General features: G+C 37.6%; 1 protein-coding gene across 2 annotated transcripts in view; it reads left to right on the top strand.

Annotated features, from left to right (window-relative positions):
- Nucleotides 1–20,103, top strand: part of PREX2 (phosphatidylinositol-3,4,5-trisphosphate dependent Rac exchange factor 2) — a 189,175-nt gene that overhangs the window by 55,882 nt on the left and 113,190 nt on the right. For both annotated transcript variants that reach the window (XM_064442581.1, XM_064442582.1), the window contains exons 5-8: nt 225–326; nt 1,860–2,021; nt 9,660–9,793; nt 13,691–13,794. In XM_064442581.1, coding sequence (XP_064298651.1) covers nt 225–326; nt 1,860–2,021; nt 9,660–9,793; nt 13,691–13,794 — 502 coding nt within the window. The remainder of the gene's footprint in view (nt 1–224; nt 327–1,859; nt 2,022–9,659; nt 9,794–13,690; nt 13,795–20,103) is intronic.

Raw genomic sequence — 20,103 nt, 5'->3', positions numbered from 1 at the left:
TTGCAGCTTCCTTGTCATGTATGATAGTCAACGTAGCCGCCTATGCATGTGCTCAAGCCTGTTCTTTTGATAGTCTTGCAGACCTTTCTCATCACATATTTAACATATACATATATAATTTATATATAGCCTAGCCAGTGTTGCTATGTGCATATGCCCATGTCTTTATATCTGATAATTTTCGTGGGATTTTTTAATAATTTCTGAAACTGTTCACTCTCTAGAATTGCATGCTCCTTGGAGGACGCAAGAACACAGATGTACCGTTGGAGGGATATCTAGTAACGCCGATACAGAGAATATGCAAGTATCCCCTTCTTTTGAAGGTACTTACAAGATTTTTATCTAGGACTTTATACTTCTGTATAAAACTGGTTGCTAAGCATATTCCCAAACTGCAGGAACAATCTCTCTACACAGTGAATAATCTCTTTATTAGATACTGGACCAAGACTTGCTCTCATTAAAGCCAGTGGCAAGTCTTCTGACATTAGTATTAAAAGGACTGAGGAGTTTGGCTGGGTCAAGATGATTGGCTCCCTTCTGCATCTGGTCGCAAGGTTGCCTCTCCATTGTTGAACGGAAGCGAGCCAATTAAGGGAGTTTAATGAGACTGATTTCAGCTGGGTTTGACCATGTCCTTGCTTAAAATGCTTGGGATAACAGTTTGTTAGTGTCATGCTTTGATGATTCAAAGTTACCATCACCAAACTGTAAATAAAAAAATATTTATGAAAATTATTTGTAAGAATAACTGTAGAGTAACAGTAAGATGCTGTTGAATCTGCTGTAAGTTGCAGATTCTGTTCTGAAAGCTACTTAAAACCTGATCATTGGACAGTATTTTTCACAATGCATGGGTGAATTTAGATCTGAAACATTGCCTGTCATGAGGCACATACATTTCATTGCACTCACATGAAAACCTAAAGGTAAATGTGTTTAAAATAAAGGCTTTTAAAGCAAGTTAAAGAATATAATAATTGCAGTGCAGTTTGAGTCATCCCAGATATCTGTGGTTTTACAGTTCCCGTGGCCTATTTTAAAATTATTTTTGTCTTCTATTTTTTGAATGAAGAATTTACAGACAAAACAAGGGAAAATGACTAATGAATTACTGCAGGGATACATTGAAATGAATATGTTTATGTTAAATTTAAATAGAGGGTGTGGTGGCAGCAGGGTTAGGGCTCCAGGAGGAATGTACCCACGCCTCAGTCAGGGTATGCACCGAAGGCTGCCCATAGTTGGTCCAGCTGTAAATGGGTAGTTGGTAGTTTGAGACGGGAAATATCAAATGAATACTGGCAACTCCACTTTTATTTTTTAGTATGGCTGCCATTACCAGTAACCATCTGAAATCAGTGAGTCACCTAAGCTATTGTTCAGTGATCTGGTGTATTGCACTGTATTAAACAATACTGTGGAGCTAAGGGAGCACGGGTTTTGCCCTTAGTTGCAGGAAAGGCAGGTGTTAATTTTGACGTCAGTCTAACATTTTTAAGCAGAATTGTTATCCTTGCTATTGAACAGTTCCATCCTGTGGAATACAAAAACCAAAGAATGAACCCCAAAACACCAAAGGTCAACATGAAGAAACGTTGTGGGGAGGAGCATGTGGCTGAAATGCAAACTTTATCCTAAGTAGTGATTATTTTTATTGTTAGTAATTTATTTATCTGAGTTTTAGTGTGCTACTAGGACACAATGCTGGAGGGTTTATTACTTTTCCACCTAGTAAAAGAGAAGTCTGGCTACTTTTTGATTCTGTATCCTAGTCAGTTCAAGCTTCCTGTAATATACATTTAGACATCAAATACAGGTTTCTTTTTTCTCTTTTTTAAAAAATGTTTAAATAGGAGTTACTGAAGCGGACTCCAAGGAAGCACAGTGACTATGCGGCACTAATGGAAGCCCTCCAGGCCATGAAAGCTGTCTGTTCCAACATAAATGAGGCCAAGAGACAAATGGAAAAATTAGAGTTCCTGGAAGAATGGCAGTCTCATGTTGAAGGATGGGAGGTACTGTCATAAGATTTGTCACTTTCCGTATTGAGGAGGGAGTAACAGTTTTCAACAAGCATGTATTGCACTGTTTTTGTGATCCCGAGGTACTTGCAACTCCTCAGTTCTGTGAAATCAAGCTTTTATTTGGGATCTACTCTGTAAATTAAGTGTTGTCCATGACTGAGCACCGCTCTATAAAATCACAGACTTCCAGGAAAGAGGGCAAATGTTTAGTTTTTGACTTTGAATATTGATCATTTCGATCAACATGTATGTGTGCACGCATACATGTCAATAAATCCTAACTTAACTGCTGCTCTGATTTTACTGCTGTCAATGTCTGCCTAACAGCATTTTGTCTGGTTGAAAAAAAAATAAATTATTACTTACTATTGATTAAGCACTGAGTCCATTAGGTTTTGTCAGCTTGTAGGTAGTCCCTTACTATTGGCTGAGCTACACTAACATAAATGTGTTCAGTAGAATCTGTGTAAGACCTGGGTTGGTTTTGGTTTTTTTTTATATAGTTTGCAAATGGCAGAGCTTTAATGCTTTAGTTTTGTGAAGAAACCGTACATCTGATCCTGAGTTAGAGTTTTCAGTAGTAACCAGAAGAGCCACCCTTGCCCCTAGATAACAACTAGATCAAGTAGTTGTAGCAACACAATCTTCCCTTTGTATTATTTTGAGCACTATAATTATTTTATACAGAAAGACAGAGGTGTATCTTTAAATTGCCTTGGCTGTTTTGTATTGAAATGTCTAGGCTGTCTGCGCTGAGGTGGGAGGGAAACACAAATGAAGATCCAGTAAAAGAAATACAAAACAAGTAACATGAATATTTTTTTAAAGAATGTTTTTTCAATATAATGCACAGGGGTTTTTTAAGACACAAATTGCAACATGGAAGTAGCTCTTCGCTTTTTTGAACACTTTACCCAGATGTGCTACTTCTCTTCCTGAGAGAGCTGCTTAAGAACTAGAGGAAGAGATTTTATCCCTTCAAGCTTTGTGGAAGGCTTGCGGGCTGGAAAAGGTAGCAAGAAAAATGTATATTTTGCATATTAGTCTGACAGACTGAGACCTGATCTTTCAGCTATGTAGGGGGAAGTGACCTTTGCACAGTGCAGAGGAAAGAAAAGGTTAGGGACACTGAATCAGAGAATGCTTTAAGACAGATCTGCCTGAACTTCAACTGACAGAGTTCCCTAAGAAGTCTGACAGCTAAAAATTAGAATATTGACTATAAGAGCCAACTTTTAAGTAGATGCTCATAGTAGTAGGTAAAACAGCAGAAACAAAAAAAAAGTTTCTACACAGCTGTGTTCCCTCCCTGCATCTCCTGCTGTTACCACACCTGCTGTTCCTTAAACTTGCTCTGCCTAGGGATGCGCTCTCCTGCAGCAGCAGCAGATTCAGTCTTCCCCTGCCTTCCAGAAGCGTTCAGCAGAATAAGCCGCGATCTGAAAGGAGCATAAAAATTACACTGAACAAAGAACCCCCTAAATGCTGCCCATGATACTGCAAAATTATTTCCTGTCTGCTCCACGTGAAATCTCCTGATCTGTGGACTTACGCAAACCTTTGGTTTGTTGTTAATTGAGTAGTGTGGGAAGATTTGGTTCATTCTAAACCTGGATTAAGCAACTAATTTTACTTTAATCAAAGTTCTTCATGTTTCTTCAGTGCATTGTGGGATTTGAAATGTATCACTTCAGGTATTTTTCCTTTTCCTGTCTAGCAGAATTTTCAAGAACTGCTCTCCCATTTCTGTAATGGGGTAGGTATAATTTAGAGCAGAGAAATCCTCTTATGCCAGAGTTCAGGGCACTGTAGTCTTTTGGTACAGGACTGCCACTATAACACATTCCACAATAATTCACTGTGCCTGAAGAGAAGGTATTTTAGCAAGTACAAAAGTACAAAAGCTCTATAATTGCTGGTCTGTATTCAGACAAACCTTTCTGCATTTGGTTGTAATCCTCAACCTCATTTTAAAAAAAGCCATTAAAGACAAAGGACAGAGAATGTGTACTCTTGCCATGATATTGTTTGTAGGATTTTTAAAAAGAAAGGACTACTTAGATAAAGTAAACCTTTAAATATTGTAACTGAGAGGAGGTCTAGTTGACCTAACACTTTCCAAAAGAAGCAATGTTCTTTAGACTTGGTGAAAATAAACTTATTTTTGTAATTAGCTTGAACTTGCTGTCATCAGCGAGAACTTGGAAATATTAGTGTATGTGAATATTAAAATACATTAGACAAACTTGTGCAATAACTTCAAGATAGAAGCAATAGCAAGTTAAGTGCTTATGTTGCTGAATATTTTATGGCAAGGAAATTTGTTAAATAATCCTTATTGCCTATCACTGACTTTACACCTTCTATTATTTTCAACTTTTCAATTAAGTTTTCTCCTGCAATATAGTGATTAAATTTCTTCCTCTGCTTTCAGTGCCTGAGTCTTAAAGATATTTGTCAAATCCATCTTAATGAATACACTGAAGTATAAAGTTACAGTATTATTAACTCAATGCATTATTAGTCATATAAGTTGGTTAAGAACTGACTGTTTTCAAACCTCTAACCCAGAAAAGGGAATCTACTTTCCTGCATTAACTTTCTTCTGAATCCTTAGTAAGCCATACAGTAGTAAATATGTTTGCTCTTGGAGCAAAGGTAACAATATGGGCAGAAGCATGCAACTTATTCTCTCTGTGCTCAGAATGTATTCTGTGATCCGTAATATAGTAAGTTCCTTCCAACCTTGGATTTTTTTTGGTTGTTCCCCCCCCCCCCCCCCCCCGATTTAATTTTAGTATTGCATTTGTGCTTGAACTCTGACATAGTGCCATTGTCTTAAAATATTATGTTTTCAATAGAGCTATGTGGTGTTTATTGTAGTTTCACTGATCGGGTTTGATGTTATCATATGGCAACCACAGGGTGCCCAATCTGGCAAAATTGCCCTGATCTTAATAGGCGCATCCTTTTCAAACGTAATTTACAGTTAGTCCTTGAAATGGTAAGAATTCCAGAGCATGTATAAGAGCTAATAGTATTTTGATTGATTACCAACAACAACTACAAAAAATCTCTGAATGCAATGTATGAGAGTGGATTTAATTAAGTAAACATCTGGTTTTCTGCATTACCTAAAAATAAAGAGGCAAACTTGTTGGAGATTTCCTTCCAGAAGGAAATGCTTAGCACATTGCTTGGCCCCAAGTAAAAAGGAAAGGGAAAAAAATAAAGACTATTTTTAGAATCTGATCAAAGCATGACTTGAATTCCTATACATAAGTGTCATAAAATGAAGCTTGTGTTTATTATGATAAAAATACAGATTCATGGAAAAATGGAACATCTGTTTCAAGAAAGAAAATTTTGAGTATAATGACTTTCTCACTTAATTTCCTAAGTGGTTAAATTTATTGGCCTGAAATCAGAACTTGTGTAGGTGGCTGTCTCAGCTGGAGAATGGCTTAGCAGCTGAAGGAGTCTGTCAGTAAAATTTGCGTGGATGTTACAATGAGAGCAGAAAAAATAAAATTGTTTCATTTGTTGTAAGCTGGAAACCGAACAACCCAGTCTGAGTCACAGGCCAGCTTGGTGACAATGGCACGGTTTATTCTGTTCCTTTCCATTCTGCCATATTATCAAGTAGTATTTTAACGGAGATTTCAGTTTTAACTCCAGCATTTTTAGCCCTTTCCCCTATTTTATTTCTGTATCCTGTGCCTGTGTGCAAGTACCGAAAAGTAGGTTAGTATCTGCTATTTCTGACCTTTGTAACTGCTAGTGCGATGTCCACTGAGTCAGTATGGACAGACCTCCGTGTTTGACTGAAGTTTGCCAAGAATATGTGGACAAATAAAACCAACAAATGCTGCTTTTGATCTCAAAGTAATGAAGGACATTTTTTAGTGTCAAAGATGGGTGTTTAATGACTTAAGGCTGAGGGCGATATTGTTTTACATTTCTTGCATATAGTCTCTCTCCTTCCAGTGCATTTTAAATGTATATGTTTTATGACATGGTCATGGCAGCCCATATTTCAGACCTCTTGTCTGAGCTATGGCCTTAGTGGACTGATAGGCGACTGACTGGCATCCTAGGGTTGTTAGGAGCCAGTTTTATCTAAATAGTCTCAAGCTCTGAGGTCTTCCGGACTTTTAATTTCCACACCAGCTATCCTGGAAAACCACACAGTCCTCAGCCCCAGTGCAACCCACAGGATAGGACTGCTCTACAGTTAGATGTTTGGAGTCTTCAATGGCTCAGTAGGAAGAATGGAGGAAAAACTAGTCTGGATTCACAGTATAAGCCTGCTTTGGAAAGCAAAAACTTACTTTGTATTTTTTCCAGTTGAATCCTTTACGTGCTTTGTTGGAAGATGATGAGCACGGGTTTGTTTCTATAGTACATGGCATTTTCAAATTGACATGTTACAAAAATGCTGGTTTCACTGAAAATACCCCATCAGCTCTAATTGCAGGTGCTTTAAGTGTATAGAAACATGAATTGTAGCATAGTAGTAGAGATTTTACATTTAGATTGAGTAACTGTATGATCTTCCCTTGCAAGCACTGAGTATAAATGTACGTATTCATGAAAACTTTAAAATAGGAAATTACTTTTCAGGTTCAAATTGCTCACATTTCAGATTTCCATGGTAGTTTCATTTCAGACATTTAATGAAAACATGTTTGTGTTAGAAGGTTTTGGTAATATTTGTTCCAAAATTATTGCTTGTAGGTCCTGTAGTTCAGTTTTAACTGTGCAGTAAAGTAGTAAAGTGCGTCCTGCTTCTGGGGCAAGGGTGACCTCTCATCCGTTATGCAGCCTTGAACCTTACCCCATGAGAGGGACATTTTGGAGTTGGATAAATGAATTATCCTACTGGGCTGGATATCAACTATAGCTTGGTGTTCCTGCTGTGAAGCCATGTGGATGTTCAAGGTGTAGCTACATCCTCCAGGAAAACGTTTTTATAGTTGCCAGTCCTTGGACTCTACCATCCTGCCTGGTGGATATGGAAGTACTTGCGTGCTCTCTGCTTTATCCTTCTTCAGGCAGGTTTTTCATTCCTAATGGATGCAGTGGAGAGGAGCGCTCACCCCAGGTGTAGAGACAGCAGTCCTTTCACATAATATGCCCTTCCTCTTTTCTCCCTCTCAGCTGCATGCCCACCCAAAGTCTAGGAACAGGCTGGCCCTAACAGTGTTACATGGGCAAGGTGGTGGCAGGGGATTTTTCTGCACTGGCAGTGTTTTGTAGGACAGCCAGATGTGACTTCTGATCCTGTTATCTTTTCCCCTTGGACTTCAGCAAATAAAACAGCAATAATAAAATCCACTGACCTGTGGCCACACCAGCATGGGTTGTGATCCTGTCAAAAGGTATCCAGTAAGTGAAGTTAACACTGTTCAGTATCTGGACGGGAGGTCTCTAAGGGAAAAAGAAATCTCTAGAATGTTTTTTTCATCTTCTAGCAGTTTATATTAGAAAAGGAGGAAAATGAAGAAGAAAACAATAGCAAAGGGTAGTAATATGATACAGATAATACTCACTGCCATATTGCAACCTTGAACTTGAATCATGAATGAGGCAAATCCTCATTAATTCAGGTAGCCTGAATTATATATATTTAAAATATGTATAGAATATATTATTTTATGACATGATGCTGGCACAGTAGCAGATCTTGCTAGGACTGTTGGGAAAAGGTTGTATTTTTCTACAATGAAAATTATTTTTTTCATTAAAAAGAGACAAAATGTTTTCATAAAACCCTTTCTATGAAAAGAGACACCCTTTCGTAGAAAGCTAAAACTGCTGAAACGGTTTTGAAGCCTTAAGCTGAAATTTTTTGTTTCCCTACAAAAAATTAGAATTTTCTAGCAAAGCTGAAGTTTCCTGTAAAAACAGACCAAAAACCTTTAAAAAATATCCAGCCTTTTGAAATGCAAATTATTAGTAAGTACTGTTCCAGCAAATTTTAAAGCAGCATAAGGTATTGGTTAGTCTTTTTAATACACAAAAGCAATGAAATAGAATGGAAGGAAATGACCTGCTTTTCTGTAGCTGCGGTCAGCAAACAGTAAGTACTGCTCTAATATATGCTTAATTTATATTACTGAATGTGCTTTTAAGGTGTTTCAGTGTTTGGTTGCAAATAAAGCTGTACAATTAGTATGCCAGTTTCTGGTGCTGCTTCTGTCTTAGGAAGGCAGGATTGGTGTAGTGGCTATAGATGACATTAATTTTTGGCTCATTTGATCCTAAATGGAGACAGGAGTGGTTAGTTAATACTGATACTGAAGCTGCTTTATTTAGAGACCTGAACTGTGTTCCAGTGTGATGGTTGTGCAATCTCTCTTATCATCATTATCTGTAAATGGACTGTGTTCTCCTTAGAACAGCATCTGAGCTATTGCTCAATATTCAGTGCTGTGACGTACAAAGGATGAACGGTAAGATGAAGTGCTGAGAGCAGAACCCATGATTGCTTCTTGGCTCTTAATTGAATGCATTTTCCTTTGGGCTACTGTGGTTAGATCAAGAAGAGGAAGTAACTACAGCTATTGCAGGCATAAGTCATTCAGAACATGTGTAGATGAAAGGAAAGTCCTGGCTTTTGCAGGTTTTCCAAGCTGACTGTTGAGTGCCTCAAGTTAGGAAACTCCTCGAGCCATGGGTCTATGCTCAGTGCAGCCAGTATGCATAACTATCATGCTGGATGTAAGTAGCAAACGGACGGGAGCTCTGTCCCACTGGAGCATGGACTTTCAGAATAGCAAACTACACCTCAGAATTCAAGGCAGTCTTCCTTGAGAAGTAAATTTCTCTTTATAAGGCATAGAAATGCCATGCCTTTTTCATAGAAATAGTTTGGGGAAAACGTTATCCTTTGTTAAAGTTGCTTCTTTTTCATTAACATTTATGACAATGCTTGCCTTCTTTTCACATGAAAGAATGATCTCCCTTGAAGCAAAAATGAGGCATGGGAAGTTTCATCCCAAATATTTTAAGCCTAGCAAAATTCTGATGTCTTCAGAGTATATTAAGACGAAGTATGCTAGACAGTCTTGTTGTACATTCCACTATTAGCTTTGCCTGAATTTTAAATCTTGCTGTTTTTTGATTTTGTGTTTAGTTTAATTTAGTGTGGAAGTATATACCCTTAATGATGATCAAATTCCAGGCTGCTTCAGCTTCCAAGTTCATCTTGGCATAGATTATGTCTTGTAAAGCCCCATTTTCAGACATACCTGACTAAACAGTAAAGCTACTGAGGATGGGAGTTATTCTATGAAGTTGGCCTGATTTTTCAGGAGAGATTTCATGCAGAGATGTAAGATAATTTGGAAAATTTAATGATTAAACTTTTTCCATTCAGAAAAGCCACAAATGTCCCCCCAGGTTAATGGCAATACTAAATGAATACAAAACTGGTGTTAAGCATCATTAAGTAAACATTAGAAGTTATTATTTGATTACAATGTGATAAATTACCATGAGTTTTATTCTTGGTATTTTCAGAGAATCATTATGGTTGTGAGTTTGTATAAGAAACTTTTCCTTAATTGGTGCAAAATCCTTCAGTTCTCACGGAATAAAAAATAATCTCTTTCCAATTGATTTTAGGGATCCAACATCACAGACACATGCACAGAAATGCTGCGAAGTGGACTACTACTGAAAATTTCAGCAGGAAATATCCAAGAGAGGATATTTTTTCTTTTTGATAACCTTTTGGTCTACTGCAAAAAAAAGCACAGGTAAATCATTAATTTATACTTCAAAAAATAATTTGTATTTTTCTCTCATAGAACTAATCCTCTGTATGCTGTTTCATAACAATATTTGACCAACACCAACTGTTTAGTGCAGTTAATTGCAATATGAAAGCATTTTTAGGTGAAGTGTATTTCTCACACTCAAAAGAGAAGCATGTTTAATTTGAACATTGGAAAAATTTTGTAGGAATGCAGAATCCAAATGATGAAGTGTAGGGAGAAGGAATCTGTTTTGTCAGTCTTTCACAACAGGTTACATTTGATGACCTTACTCCCTTCTAGGAAGGGTAAACAGCCTGAATTTTTAGTTCAAACACATCAGTGTTGGAGCTTATGCTATAAAATTAGCCTCTACAGATTCAAGAGTTTTAAGCCTTTTATTTCTGATCAGGGAAAACAGCCAGAAACCTGCTGCGTGCTGCACTGCAAGGAGCAATTCCGTAGTTCAGCAACAAGGTTCTGCAGTTAATGTTCATCCAGTGCTCTTATGCTTGTGAGACACAAGGGTTCTCCTGTATACAGATATCCCTTTTGAAACTGCTTGAGTTTGTCTCTTTGATCCAGAAGATGGTTTTGAGTAGCCGCTGAATACATATTACTGGATAGATCCTTGATGGATTCCTAGATACATGATAGACCTTGAGTATGCTCTCTAGTAGCACTGTGAATACCACTGATCTTTGCCTCTGCCTCTGCACACCTGTGGATGGTGTCAGAGGAAACTCTGCCAGTGACCTCAGTGTCCAGTCAAGGAAACCGTCTGCAGCTGCTGAAACTGATGCTTCATAATCCAGGTTCTACTTGTCACCACAGCCATGTCCATCAGATCAGTGGGAGTGCTGTAAGATTTTCAAGGGTAGTTCCAGATTTGATAGCCAACTTTCATCCTGTTTTTCCAACTGTTGTTTACCAGTGCCCTGGACTGTCTGTAGCATCCAAGTAAAAGATGTCTTTCCGCACCACCTGTAATAGCCATTTGTTTTGATCAGCGCTCTGGCCTGGCAGCAGTCATCTGTCCGTTAATGGATGGATCTTAGCCCAGCTGCTTTTGAAGGCTATGCATGAGAGGATGGTCAAATGCAGTGTTAGCAGCAAAAAGTATCCAAGGAAGGTTATTGGCCATGCATTCCAGCGTGTGGGAGCACCTAGCACCATCAGCTTGAGGATGAAAAGGCTGATTGAGCAGCCTGATGCCGTAATGATTTCCTCCTCCCACATTGTTTTAGCTGGGAAATAGCAGGTGCTTATTGCCCTTGTCTTGCTACCTGTTCTTGGGGATGGATGAAAGGGAAGGAGATATGAGGGTTGGGTAACAGAGACCAGAACTCCTATATATGTGTATCACAGTATCCATGTGTTGTGTAGTCTAGTTATAACCTCAGATGTATATGTACAACTACAGCCAGCAAAGTAAATGGAAATCTATGCGTAAAATCCATGAATCTGAAACCAATTTTTAATGGATGCTTTAAAATTTTATTAGCAACCCTTGTTGTCTGCTATTGTATGTAGTTTATATATGGTATTTTTCACATGAGTTTTTGCATAGGACTCATCATTCAAAAGCATTATTTTAAATATTTAAAAAAATATTTTTCTGAATAAGTTTAAACTCTTATTCATGATGTCATACATAAGAGCAGGTAGCTAGGGGGTGGATATCCCTTTTCTCTCCTCTTGTGCTAATTATAGACTTGTGGTTAGATTCACTGTAGCACCTGTAGAGCTTCTTGCTGAACCAATAGGTGGGTATGGAAAGTAGAAAGTGGTAGTAATGGAAAGTAGCCACAGATCCTGTTGATCAAGAATGTCTTATAAGAATATCTTGAAATTGTAAAGCTGCTGAGCTTGTTCTGCAAGGACCTTTTTCAGACTGGACTGGAAATGCTCTTTTTTTGAGTGAGTTACTATTGAGGGTGACAGAGCAGTGGAACAGGCTGCCCAGGGAGGTTGTGGAGTCTCCTTCCCTGGAGACATTCAAAACCCGCCTGGATGCGCTCCTGTGCCCCCTGCTCTGGGTGTCCCTGCTCAAGCAGAGGGGTTGGACAAGATGATCTCCAGAGGTCCCTCCCAACCCCTACCATTCTGTGGTTCTGTGAAGAAGCTGCTGGCTAACTGTGAGATTTAAAAATCTTCCCCAGTGAATATTATTTCCTCCTATATATTACTCTGTTAATAGGGAAGCATTTACATGTGAGAAGACAGGTAATTTATACACTAACTAGAGTGAATCGGTCCTTTGTTTTTAAGTTTCAGCTCTTGCTTATGTTGCAGAACTCTTGGGACAGCTGAGCATGAACCATTTAAGAACCTTGTGATTATATCTAGTGTTGAATACTGAATTGATTTCAAGGATATCATTCTGTAACTGCTGAGTTTCATTTTTATGTAGACTGGTTCAATATAAACTCAAGCTCTTTTCAGAATTTCTAATTTTTGCTATATTTTGTTGTCTGGCAATAACAATTAAATTACTGATTGCATAGTATCTTTTCACCTGTCTGCCGCTAAATGACATATTTTTGTAGCCACATTCAAGCTGAAATGCACTATTGGATGAAAATCTCAAAATGCATGAAAGGTCATTGATTTCTTTAGTTCTGAGCAATCATGTCCTACGTGTCATTGGCTGGTACCATGGTGTCACATCTGCAGACATGAGAATAACTCAATTTAGATCATAGTTCCAGGGTTTATGGTGGAAAATGAATTGAGTATATGCCAGCAAGATACTTTGGGTATTGACTGGCAAGTAGCTAAAGAAAGTGTTGCTTACAGGAGGTTTGTATTTTGGAAATGTTGCAAAAATTGTCCTATTTTTATGGTATGAGATATTTTATGTGATTTTTAAACATCCTTTTGCTGCAGAATTGTATAGACATGGATTGCTAAATTTGGGTTCGTAGATGTTAAGGTCACTGGAGTTACTGGAATTACCTCACTTGGGACAAAAAAATATGTGATACTGAACCTTTTTGCTTGCTGATGTTTTGGTTTGGTTTTTGTTTTTAAATATGTTGAATAACAAACTTACAGTTTAGTAGAGTTATTCATTAGATGGTAATGACTGAGAGGCAGGTCATCTTCTGAAGATTAGTACCTCTCTAGAGTGAGTGAAGGTCAAAACTCAGTCTCAGAGGATCATTAATTCTCAGGAACTGACCTTTGTTAGATATATAGTATTAATTATCATTATAGGCCAAAATAGACAGAAAATCATCCCTAACTTATCTGAAGTGGGAAAAGATGCCTGCAAATGGGAATCTCAAAAAGCCTTGACTTCACTGGGAACAGAGTTATAGCAATGCAGAGTGCTTTGGAATATGTCACTGTGAAACTTCCTCAAGATTTCAGGAATTCTTATTTATAATTCTTGGTTAACCCTTATGTGAGGAAGAAAAAAAGTCTTCATAGTTCTTCCGTGCATAAATCCAAGTTATGAGGCTAATGTGTGTACGTCAAGATTTATGTCCAAAGGTGTTCTTATTTCATTTTTCAGTCATGCTGCCCTTGTGCTGAATTTCTTGACTAGCATAAAGAGGCTTAAACCAATTAGCAGGAAGGATCCTCCCAATACAGTATTTCTTCTTTGATGGCAGGCATGTAAGTACCAAAGTGTTGGAACAGGGCATTTAGAGAATGAGACTTTCTTGATAAACTCTCATATCAGCCAGCAATTTGTAGCTTACTCTTACCAGAGGTAACATCTTTGCTTTAGCGTCAGCAGTGTCCCACTCAGCAATGGTTTCCACAGTTGAGCTGCACATGTATGAATGAGTTGTGATTCTTACAGTAGTCTTTAAATGCTACATGTACAGGTAGCATTGCAGAAACCTAGCAAAAGGTGGTAGATGACATGCCCTTCTGTTCTTCTATCAGGCGGTTGAAGAACAGCAAAGCATCTACAGATGGCCATCGTTACCTTTTTCGGGGCAGAATAAACACAGAAGTGATGGAAGTAGAGAATGTAGATGATGGAACAGGTGAGTATATTTGTATTGCTTATTTACAAAGCAGTCTTTTGAGGTGCTGGAATGAAATACAGCTTCATGATTTCTTTGAGAATGGAGAGTGCTCCTTGTACTTAGAAAGAATGAGTAAGATGTAGCTTTAAAAGGACTATCTGCTCATATCAAAACTCTGCTTATGTGACACATCATTGCTTTCATACATTATTAACTGGGCAGTCATAGATGACTGTTTTATGCTAACATGAACAGAGTAATAAAATAAGGTGACATTTATTGCTCAAGTGAAATCATATATTTAACTTCACTTTACAGCATGCTAGCACTCCTAAATAGGTTATCCCTAGGTATGTGATACATTCATGAAAGCAAATGGAAAAGTTGTCTGTTGGATTGAAACCTCAAACGCTATAAGTGCTGAAATTGTAATATAAGTGTTTAAGAAAAAAGGAAGTGGGTTTTTTTTTTTAGTACCTTTATGGATATAATCCATATGATTGTTTGAAATTTTCCTGAACATACATTAGAAAAGTGAAAGCCCAAAGTATTTCTACAAATTTCATTTTTTCTTTTAGAAACCTGTGTTTAACCTTTGAGCTTAACAATTATTATTTCCTTACAATTAATAAAGAAAACCTGAAACATTTTTGGCTTTTTAATCTAAAACTGAAAAAAAAAATTATAGTAAACTTGCAGTGGCATAGTGAATATGTAGGTCGAATAAATTTCTGAGTTAAGTTACTTCTGATTTCAAAATAGCATTAGGTTTGCCCTACATCTACTATGGATTCCAAGAATTTCTTAATGTAAATTCTTTCTAAAATTAATGACAAGAGTTGTACAGTTTAAGCTTTATAGAAGTCCTTCATAGAAATTAAATGTTCCTTAAAAATTTAGGTATTTGTTGTATTTTTTTTTTTTCTAATCTTGACTTCTGTGTTTTCAAAATAGTTCGTTCACTTCCTGTTCTACTGGGTAGGCTTGGAGAACAGTTTGGCTGTTCTTCTTGCATCAAACCAGTTTATTGGAAGGCTGTTGTGTTTCTCGTTCATCTTGTCTTTTAAAGTCTTTCAACCTTTGGCATGGGTTGTGTTTTCTACATTTTTATTACTTTTGTGTCCTTTGGAGTTTCAGGATTTTTTCAATTTTGTTTGCATCTTCTTTATTATGAGGTATCCAGAGCTGAAAATTCACTGGTGACAAGTAGAACAGAATAATTGTTTTAGTGCTGCATGTTGGATGTCTATTATTAATCCCAGGATTTTTTGGCTTTTCTGAGAGCATTATTTTTCAGTTTTTTTAGTTTGTGTTCCAGAATACCGCACACAATCCTTTTATGCAGTACTGGTGCCTATCCCTTTATATCTTATACTGTGTTAGTGTCTGAGAGTAGGTCCTAATAATTACTTTCTTTTCTGTACTGAATTTTTTCCTACTATTCCGACAATTTATTAAGCATTCAGAATTCCTGTCTTGTTCCCTGAAGCTCTTGAAATGCTTCTTGCCTTGGTTCTATGAACAAACAATGTTATTACTGAACCATTTAAGCTCTTGATAAAACTAAAGGAAAATGCTGAACATAAGGTAGAGCACTGTGTCATCACACTTGATTCGTTCTCTTGTTTACCAGACATTTTGTGTAAGAACTACTTGACATCAGGCTATGTCCTTCACCAGGCCCACTGATTTAGTTAGTGGGTTACAAATATCCATGGGTATACTACAGTGAATTTCATCAAGCCTCAATGACTTGAATATAATTTGTCCAATATTCTATATCCTGCTATTTCCTTTTTCTGTCCTGTATTCCTGCCCAATTGTTAGCTTTATTTGTATGAAATCTCAGTTAGCGCTTTGCTTATGCAAAAAAGACATTTGAGTATTTCAGTCTTTTGTCATGAATTATTTGACTAACTTTCATTTATTTTCCTTCATCTTCCTTATATATGCTTTAGAAATAAAAGACAGTTTTCCTGTTTCTATTATGTCACTTTCTAAGACGGCATCTCTTTACTTATAACTCTCGGGGTTACTGTGGCCACAGAGGCTTATATTCACCATCTTATTCCTGATGAAAATTCCAAGAATTCTGTAACTTTTTTCTCTCTCTGGTTCCGATCCCACATATTGCCATGCTTTTAGTGTTGCCTTTAGCAAATATTTCTTCCTTTCTTCCTTCCTTCCTCCTTCCATGACTCTCCTGTATTTCTCAGACCTGTCCTACTTTTCTTCATTTGCTTGTTCTAGTGATCCAGTCCTTGATCTCTTTCACACCATTCATTTTCGTTCCTGCCCATTTGTTTTCGTCCTCAGTGAATAATCTTCAAGAACTAATTCGGCTAAGCACAAATCGTCTTCCTCTCTGCTGCAGACACCAGTAGTCTAATTTCCTCCAGCCACAGGAAATTTTGCTTCCATCCCCATTTCCTATAGCCTTGCACACACGACTGGAGGCTATCATGCTTCCTTCCCACTTGCCCTCCTGAGCCATATCAAATCTTATCACTTTTATATATGCAATGTTTCTAAAATCTGTCCTCCTTTCCACACTTCTGAGACATCAGTTAATGGTTTGGTTATTTTCATTTCTAGATTATTCTTACCTGTTTTTTTTTTCTCCATATCCCCACATTTCCTGTCTTCTCCATTTCAGTTTGCCCAATATCCTAAAATAAATTTTTTCTTGTAATTAATGCTATTTCATCCCTCCTTTCTGTGGCTCTCTTTGAAATATGGAAGTGTCTGTGTTATTTCCCTGGCATGTGACACTTTTCTGCCCTTTTCTTGCCACTCCCTGCCCCTCTTTTTTTTTAAAAAAAAAACCTAAACAAACCCTGTTTTCCTTCCTTGTAGTCTGAAGTGTATTACCTCTCCTTACACTGATACTTTTTCTTTCACTCAGATCATGATGCCCTTCTTTAACCTTACTCCTTTTTGGTTTCCGTACTGTTCTCATTTGTTGCACCCAGATGCCTTGTTTCTCATCCCCTGTAGTCATCCATGTTTGAACTGTAACCCAGTACTATTCTCCTGCATTCTTTTTGTCTCATCTCATCCCCGAGTATAGTAATCTCATCGTCTGAGCCTCATTCACATTAGCTTTGCAGGTGCTTTTTTTGGTATTGTATTATTTTATTCTCCGTAATCATCTATTACCTATCACTTTCTGTAATTCTTAATTTAGAATGCAAGCTCTGAGTGCAGAGTCCTTATACATTCATATTTATGCAGGACTCTTTCTCATGGGCCTCCTTATAGATGTTAAACGTTTGAGTCAGATTTTACTTCCACAGTTCTTTACTGTAGATTTTGGGATCCTCGGCTCACATGGTATGAGGAACCATAGGCTCCAGGAAACAGGGTAACTGAGTGTTTGCTCTCAGCATCGATAGATGTAGGAATGTGGTCTTCCTTGTTTCTAAGTAGAAGCATAGAAATAGGAAAAGAGATTCCCAGTGTGGTTTATTGTCATGCTAATGACATTCCTACAGAAATTAACAAAGCTTTTTCTGAAAAGCAATTTTTCTTTGATGAAATTAGGCCTTGGCTGAGCAGTACAATTGCTGTAAGCTTTTTTTTGTTTCAGCATCATGAAGCACTCTGCCTTTTTTTGATTGCTCTGATTAAAGTGGAATGCGTATTACTTATCAGGGCAGACTGTTTGTTTTCTTTAAATAATGTGGCTACACAACCACTTGCAAGTATTAGAAAGGTGGATATATTATCATGGTATTGTGTTTTTCTGTATTCAGTTTTAAAAATTCAATTTTGAGAGAAAACTATATTTCTAAAGGCATTCACCAGCCATTAAATGAATGTTATTTAGTTCATGAAAACTAGCACTTCAGACTTAGGAAATACCAGATTTATGTTTGCTTATACTGTCTTAGTACTGTCCCCTGTTGTCTTGAAATGAGGCATGAAAGAGAAAAAACACTACATGCTAATAGTAACCACAGACTGCATCAAAAATTATACAGAGAAGGAAGGGAATTGGTATTATGCAGCAGTTATTTTCTTGGTGTTTCTGAGCTTCAGTGCTGCTAAGAACCTAGAGTGTGAGAAACTTAGAAGTACTTTAACACAGAGACTTCTGTTCATTTTTTAAAGGGAAGAAAGAAGTTCTAATGTATATGGCTGTAACAAATTGCTTGCTAGGCACCTCTCAAAGGTTGGAGTCTTGAATTTTGAACAATATATTACAGTTCAAATTACAAGCTTTAATGTATTACTAAGTATCATTAGAAGATGATGTCATCTTTCATCACCTTTTCTTGGGAGGTTGGAGGCTTAACAGTTTGTTAAGCATGCTTGCTCAGACTTTGCACGGAGCAACTTGAAGTCTCATGCTCTTCTTCCTTCTGTATCCATTATGTCAGGTTTGCAAAACATTTGTTTAGGCTGACTGGCAGCTGTGATTGCCTTGATGTGAAGAGTGTGCATATATCCTGTGCAGCTGGCCAGTCAGAACATGCATACCTCTTGGCTGGCTGGCCAGCACGCCTGCAGCTCTTGACCAGTTTTGTCCAATAGCCAGTCCAAAAAAGGTAGGAGTTTATATGGGATGAAACGCTCTTCAGGAGACTACGAGCATGGGTGTATGGGGGAGAACAAATTGCTCACAGGAGCCTTGGAGGATCGAAGACATGGGGAACATGGGGAGCAAAAGAGAAAGCAGGGGTGCTGCAGTTAAAGGCAGAGGTTGGAGTCGAATTGGGCATCACAGGAGTGGGTTGTTATTGCAAAATTGGGCAACAGCTACCCATTTCCCTCTGCCTGAACTCATTGCCATCTGTATACATGAGGCAGTCTTAGTACCTGGCTAGGTGATGGGGCTTTTTGCAGAATTCAGTGAGCTTGTAGTGGTGTGAGATAAATGTGGTCAAACTGCCGGCACTGCAGACCTTCAGATGCCAAGGAAGCTGCATGTTTAAAATGTCATCTCTACATTGAGATATTCAAGTGGCTGGATGAACCATTTTTTCTGTATTAAAGTAGTAAGGTGACACCAAATTTCTGTGCAAAGTAAAATGGGAGGATCTAAATCCATTTCTGAGTCTGAGCCATCTTTTTTTTTTTTTTTGCCATAATTTTAACTGCTACAGTTCACTGCATTAGAGATCATAATATTTCCCTCCATAACGTGGGTGACATGATGATAGATATATGGTAACAAACACCACAGGAAAAATAGCACTGTGTAGTTTTATATGTATTAACCTGTCAATAAATAAATGAAAAAGCACAGCTAGTGCCACATTGCAAGGTTTATCGTATATGCTTAAATAATACAAAGGGACCTTAACCTTCCTTCCTCTGTAGTGCTGCTGCCTCTGATCTCTGAAGAGCTGCCGTCTGTCAGCTGAGAGCTGCTGTCTGAGGCTTCTTTCTTTTCCCTGACTTTTGACTCTGATTTTCTGACAGTGCATGAATGATACGATGGCTAGCTTTCAAGAAACAATGGTTTTAAAGGGACAAAGGATATTATGTGTAGGTAATGTGAATAGAAATATGATAAATAGGGAAGTGGTATAAACATGATGTTAAAAAATATCTTTGGTTTTTTTCCCCTGTCATAGACTTGCTTGCACTTTCTTATACACTAAGTACTAGAAAGTTTTGTTGATTTAGAAATTAGCCATCAGTCTCATGATTTTCTACTAGTTCCTGACATTTCCCAGCCCAGTATACAAAGCTTGGCTGCTTTCCATCTAATTAAGATGCAGAGTTATTGAAAGGATACTAACATGTCTGCTGAGATTTATGATAAAACTTAGCGAGCATTTCAGCAAGTGTTTCAGTTTTGGAAAAATCCATCTCATTATACAAAACAGGGCTGAATTATGAAAAAGTATTTACAAAGTAAAAAGCTCTGTAGTTATTGTAGTAGTTCAGGGCTGGCCCCAGGAGTTTCTTGCCTCTTGCGGAAAGTTCATGGTGAGAGAATGCTGACCTTTTGATTTTTTAAATGTTTTGTACAATAGTTGTGAGTGCTAGTTTTAATCTGTATTTTTATGCAAAAATTGTATTTGTTATCATGGGACACTTACGCCTCACTTACTTCCCCCCAGGAAATCCATGTAATTCTAGTGAGGGATATTCAAGGGTGTTAGTTTTGGAGAGGAAGTCTGTTTAGCTAATTTCTGAAAAAGGTTTATGGACTAGCATGTTAAAATCAAATGTTACATAAGTAAAGAAAGAGTAATAAGTAGTAAATCGCTTTTTATAGCATAGCAGTTGACAAATTAGGAGTCAGAAGTTCTAGATATCTAAGAACATCAGCAATTGCCACCTCTCTCCCACAGTGTACACACTGAACATAGG

This window comes from Phalacrocorax carbo, chromosome 2, assembly GCF_963921805.1.
Source record: "Phalacrocorax carbo chromosome 2, bPhaCar2.1, whole genome shotgun sequence".
Lineage (NCBI taxonomy): Eukaryota > Metazoa > Chordata > Aves > Suliformes > Phalacrocoracidae > Phalacrocorax > Phalacrocorax carbo.
This window is presented reverse-complemented; position numbering and strand designations above follow the sequence as displayed.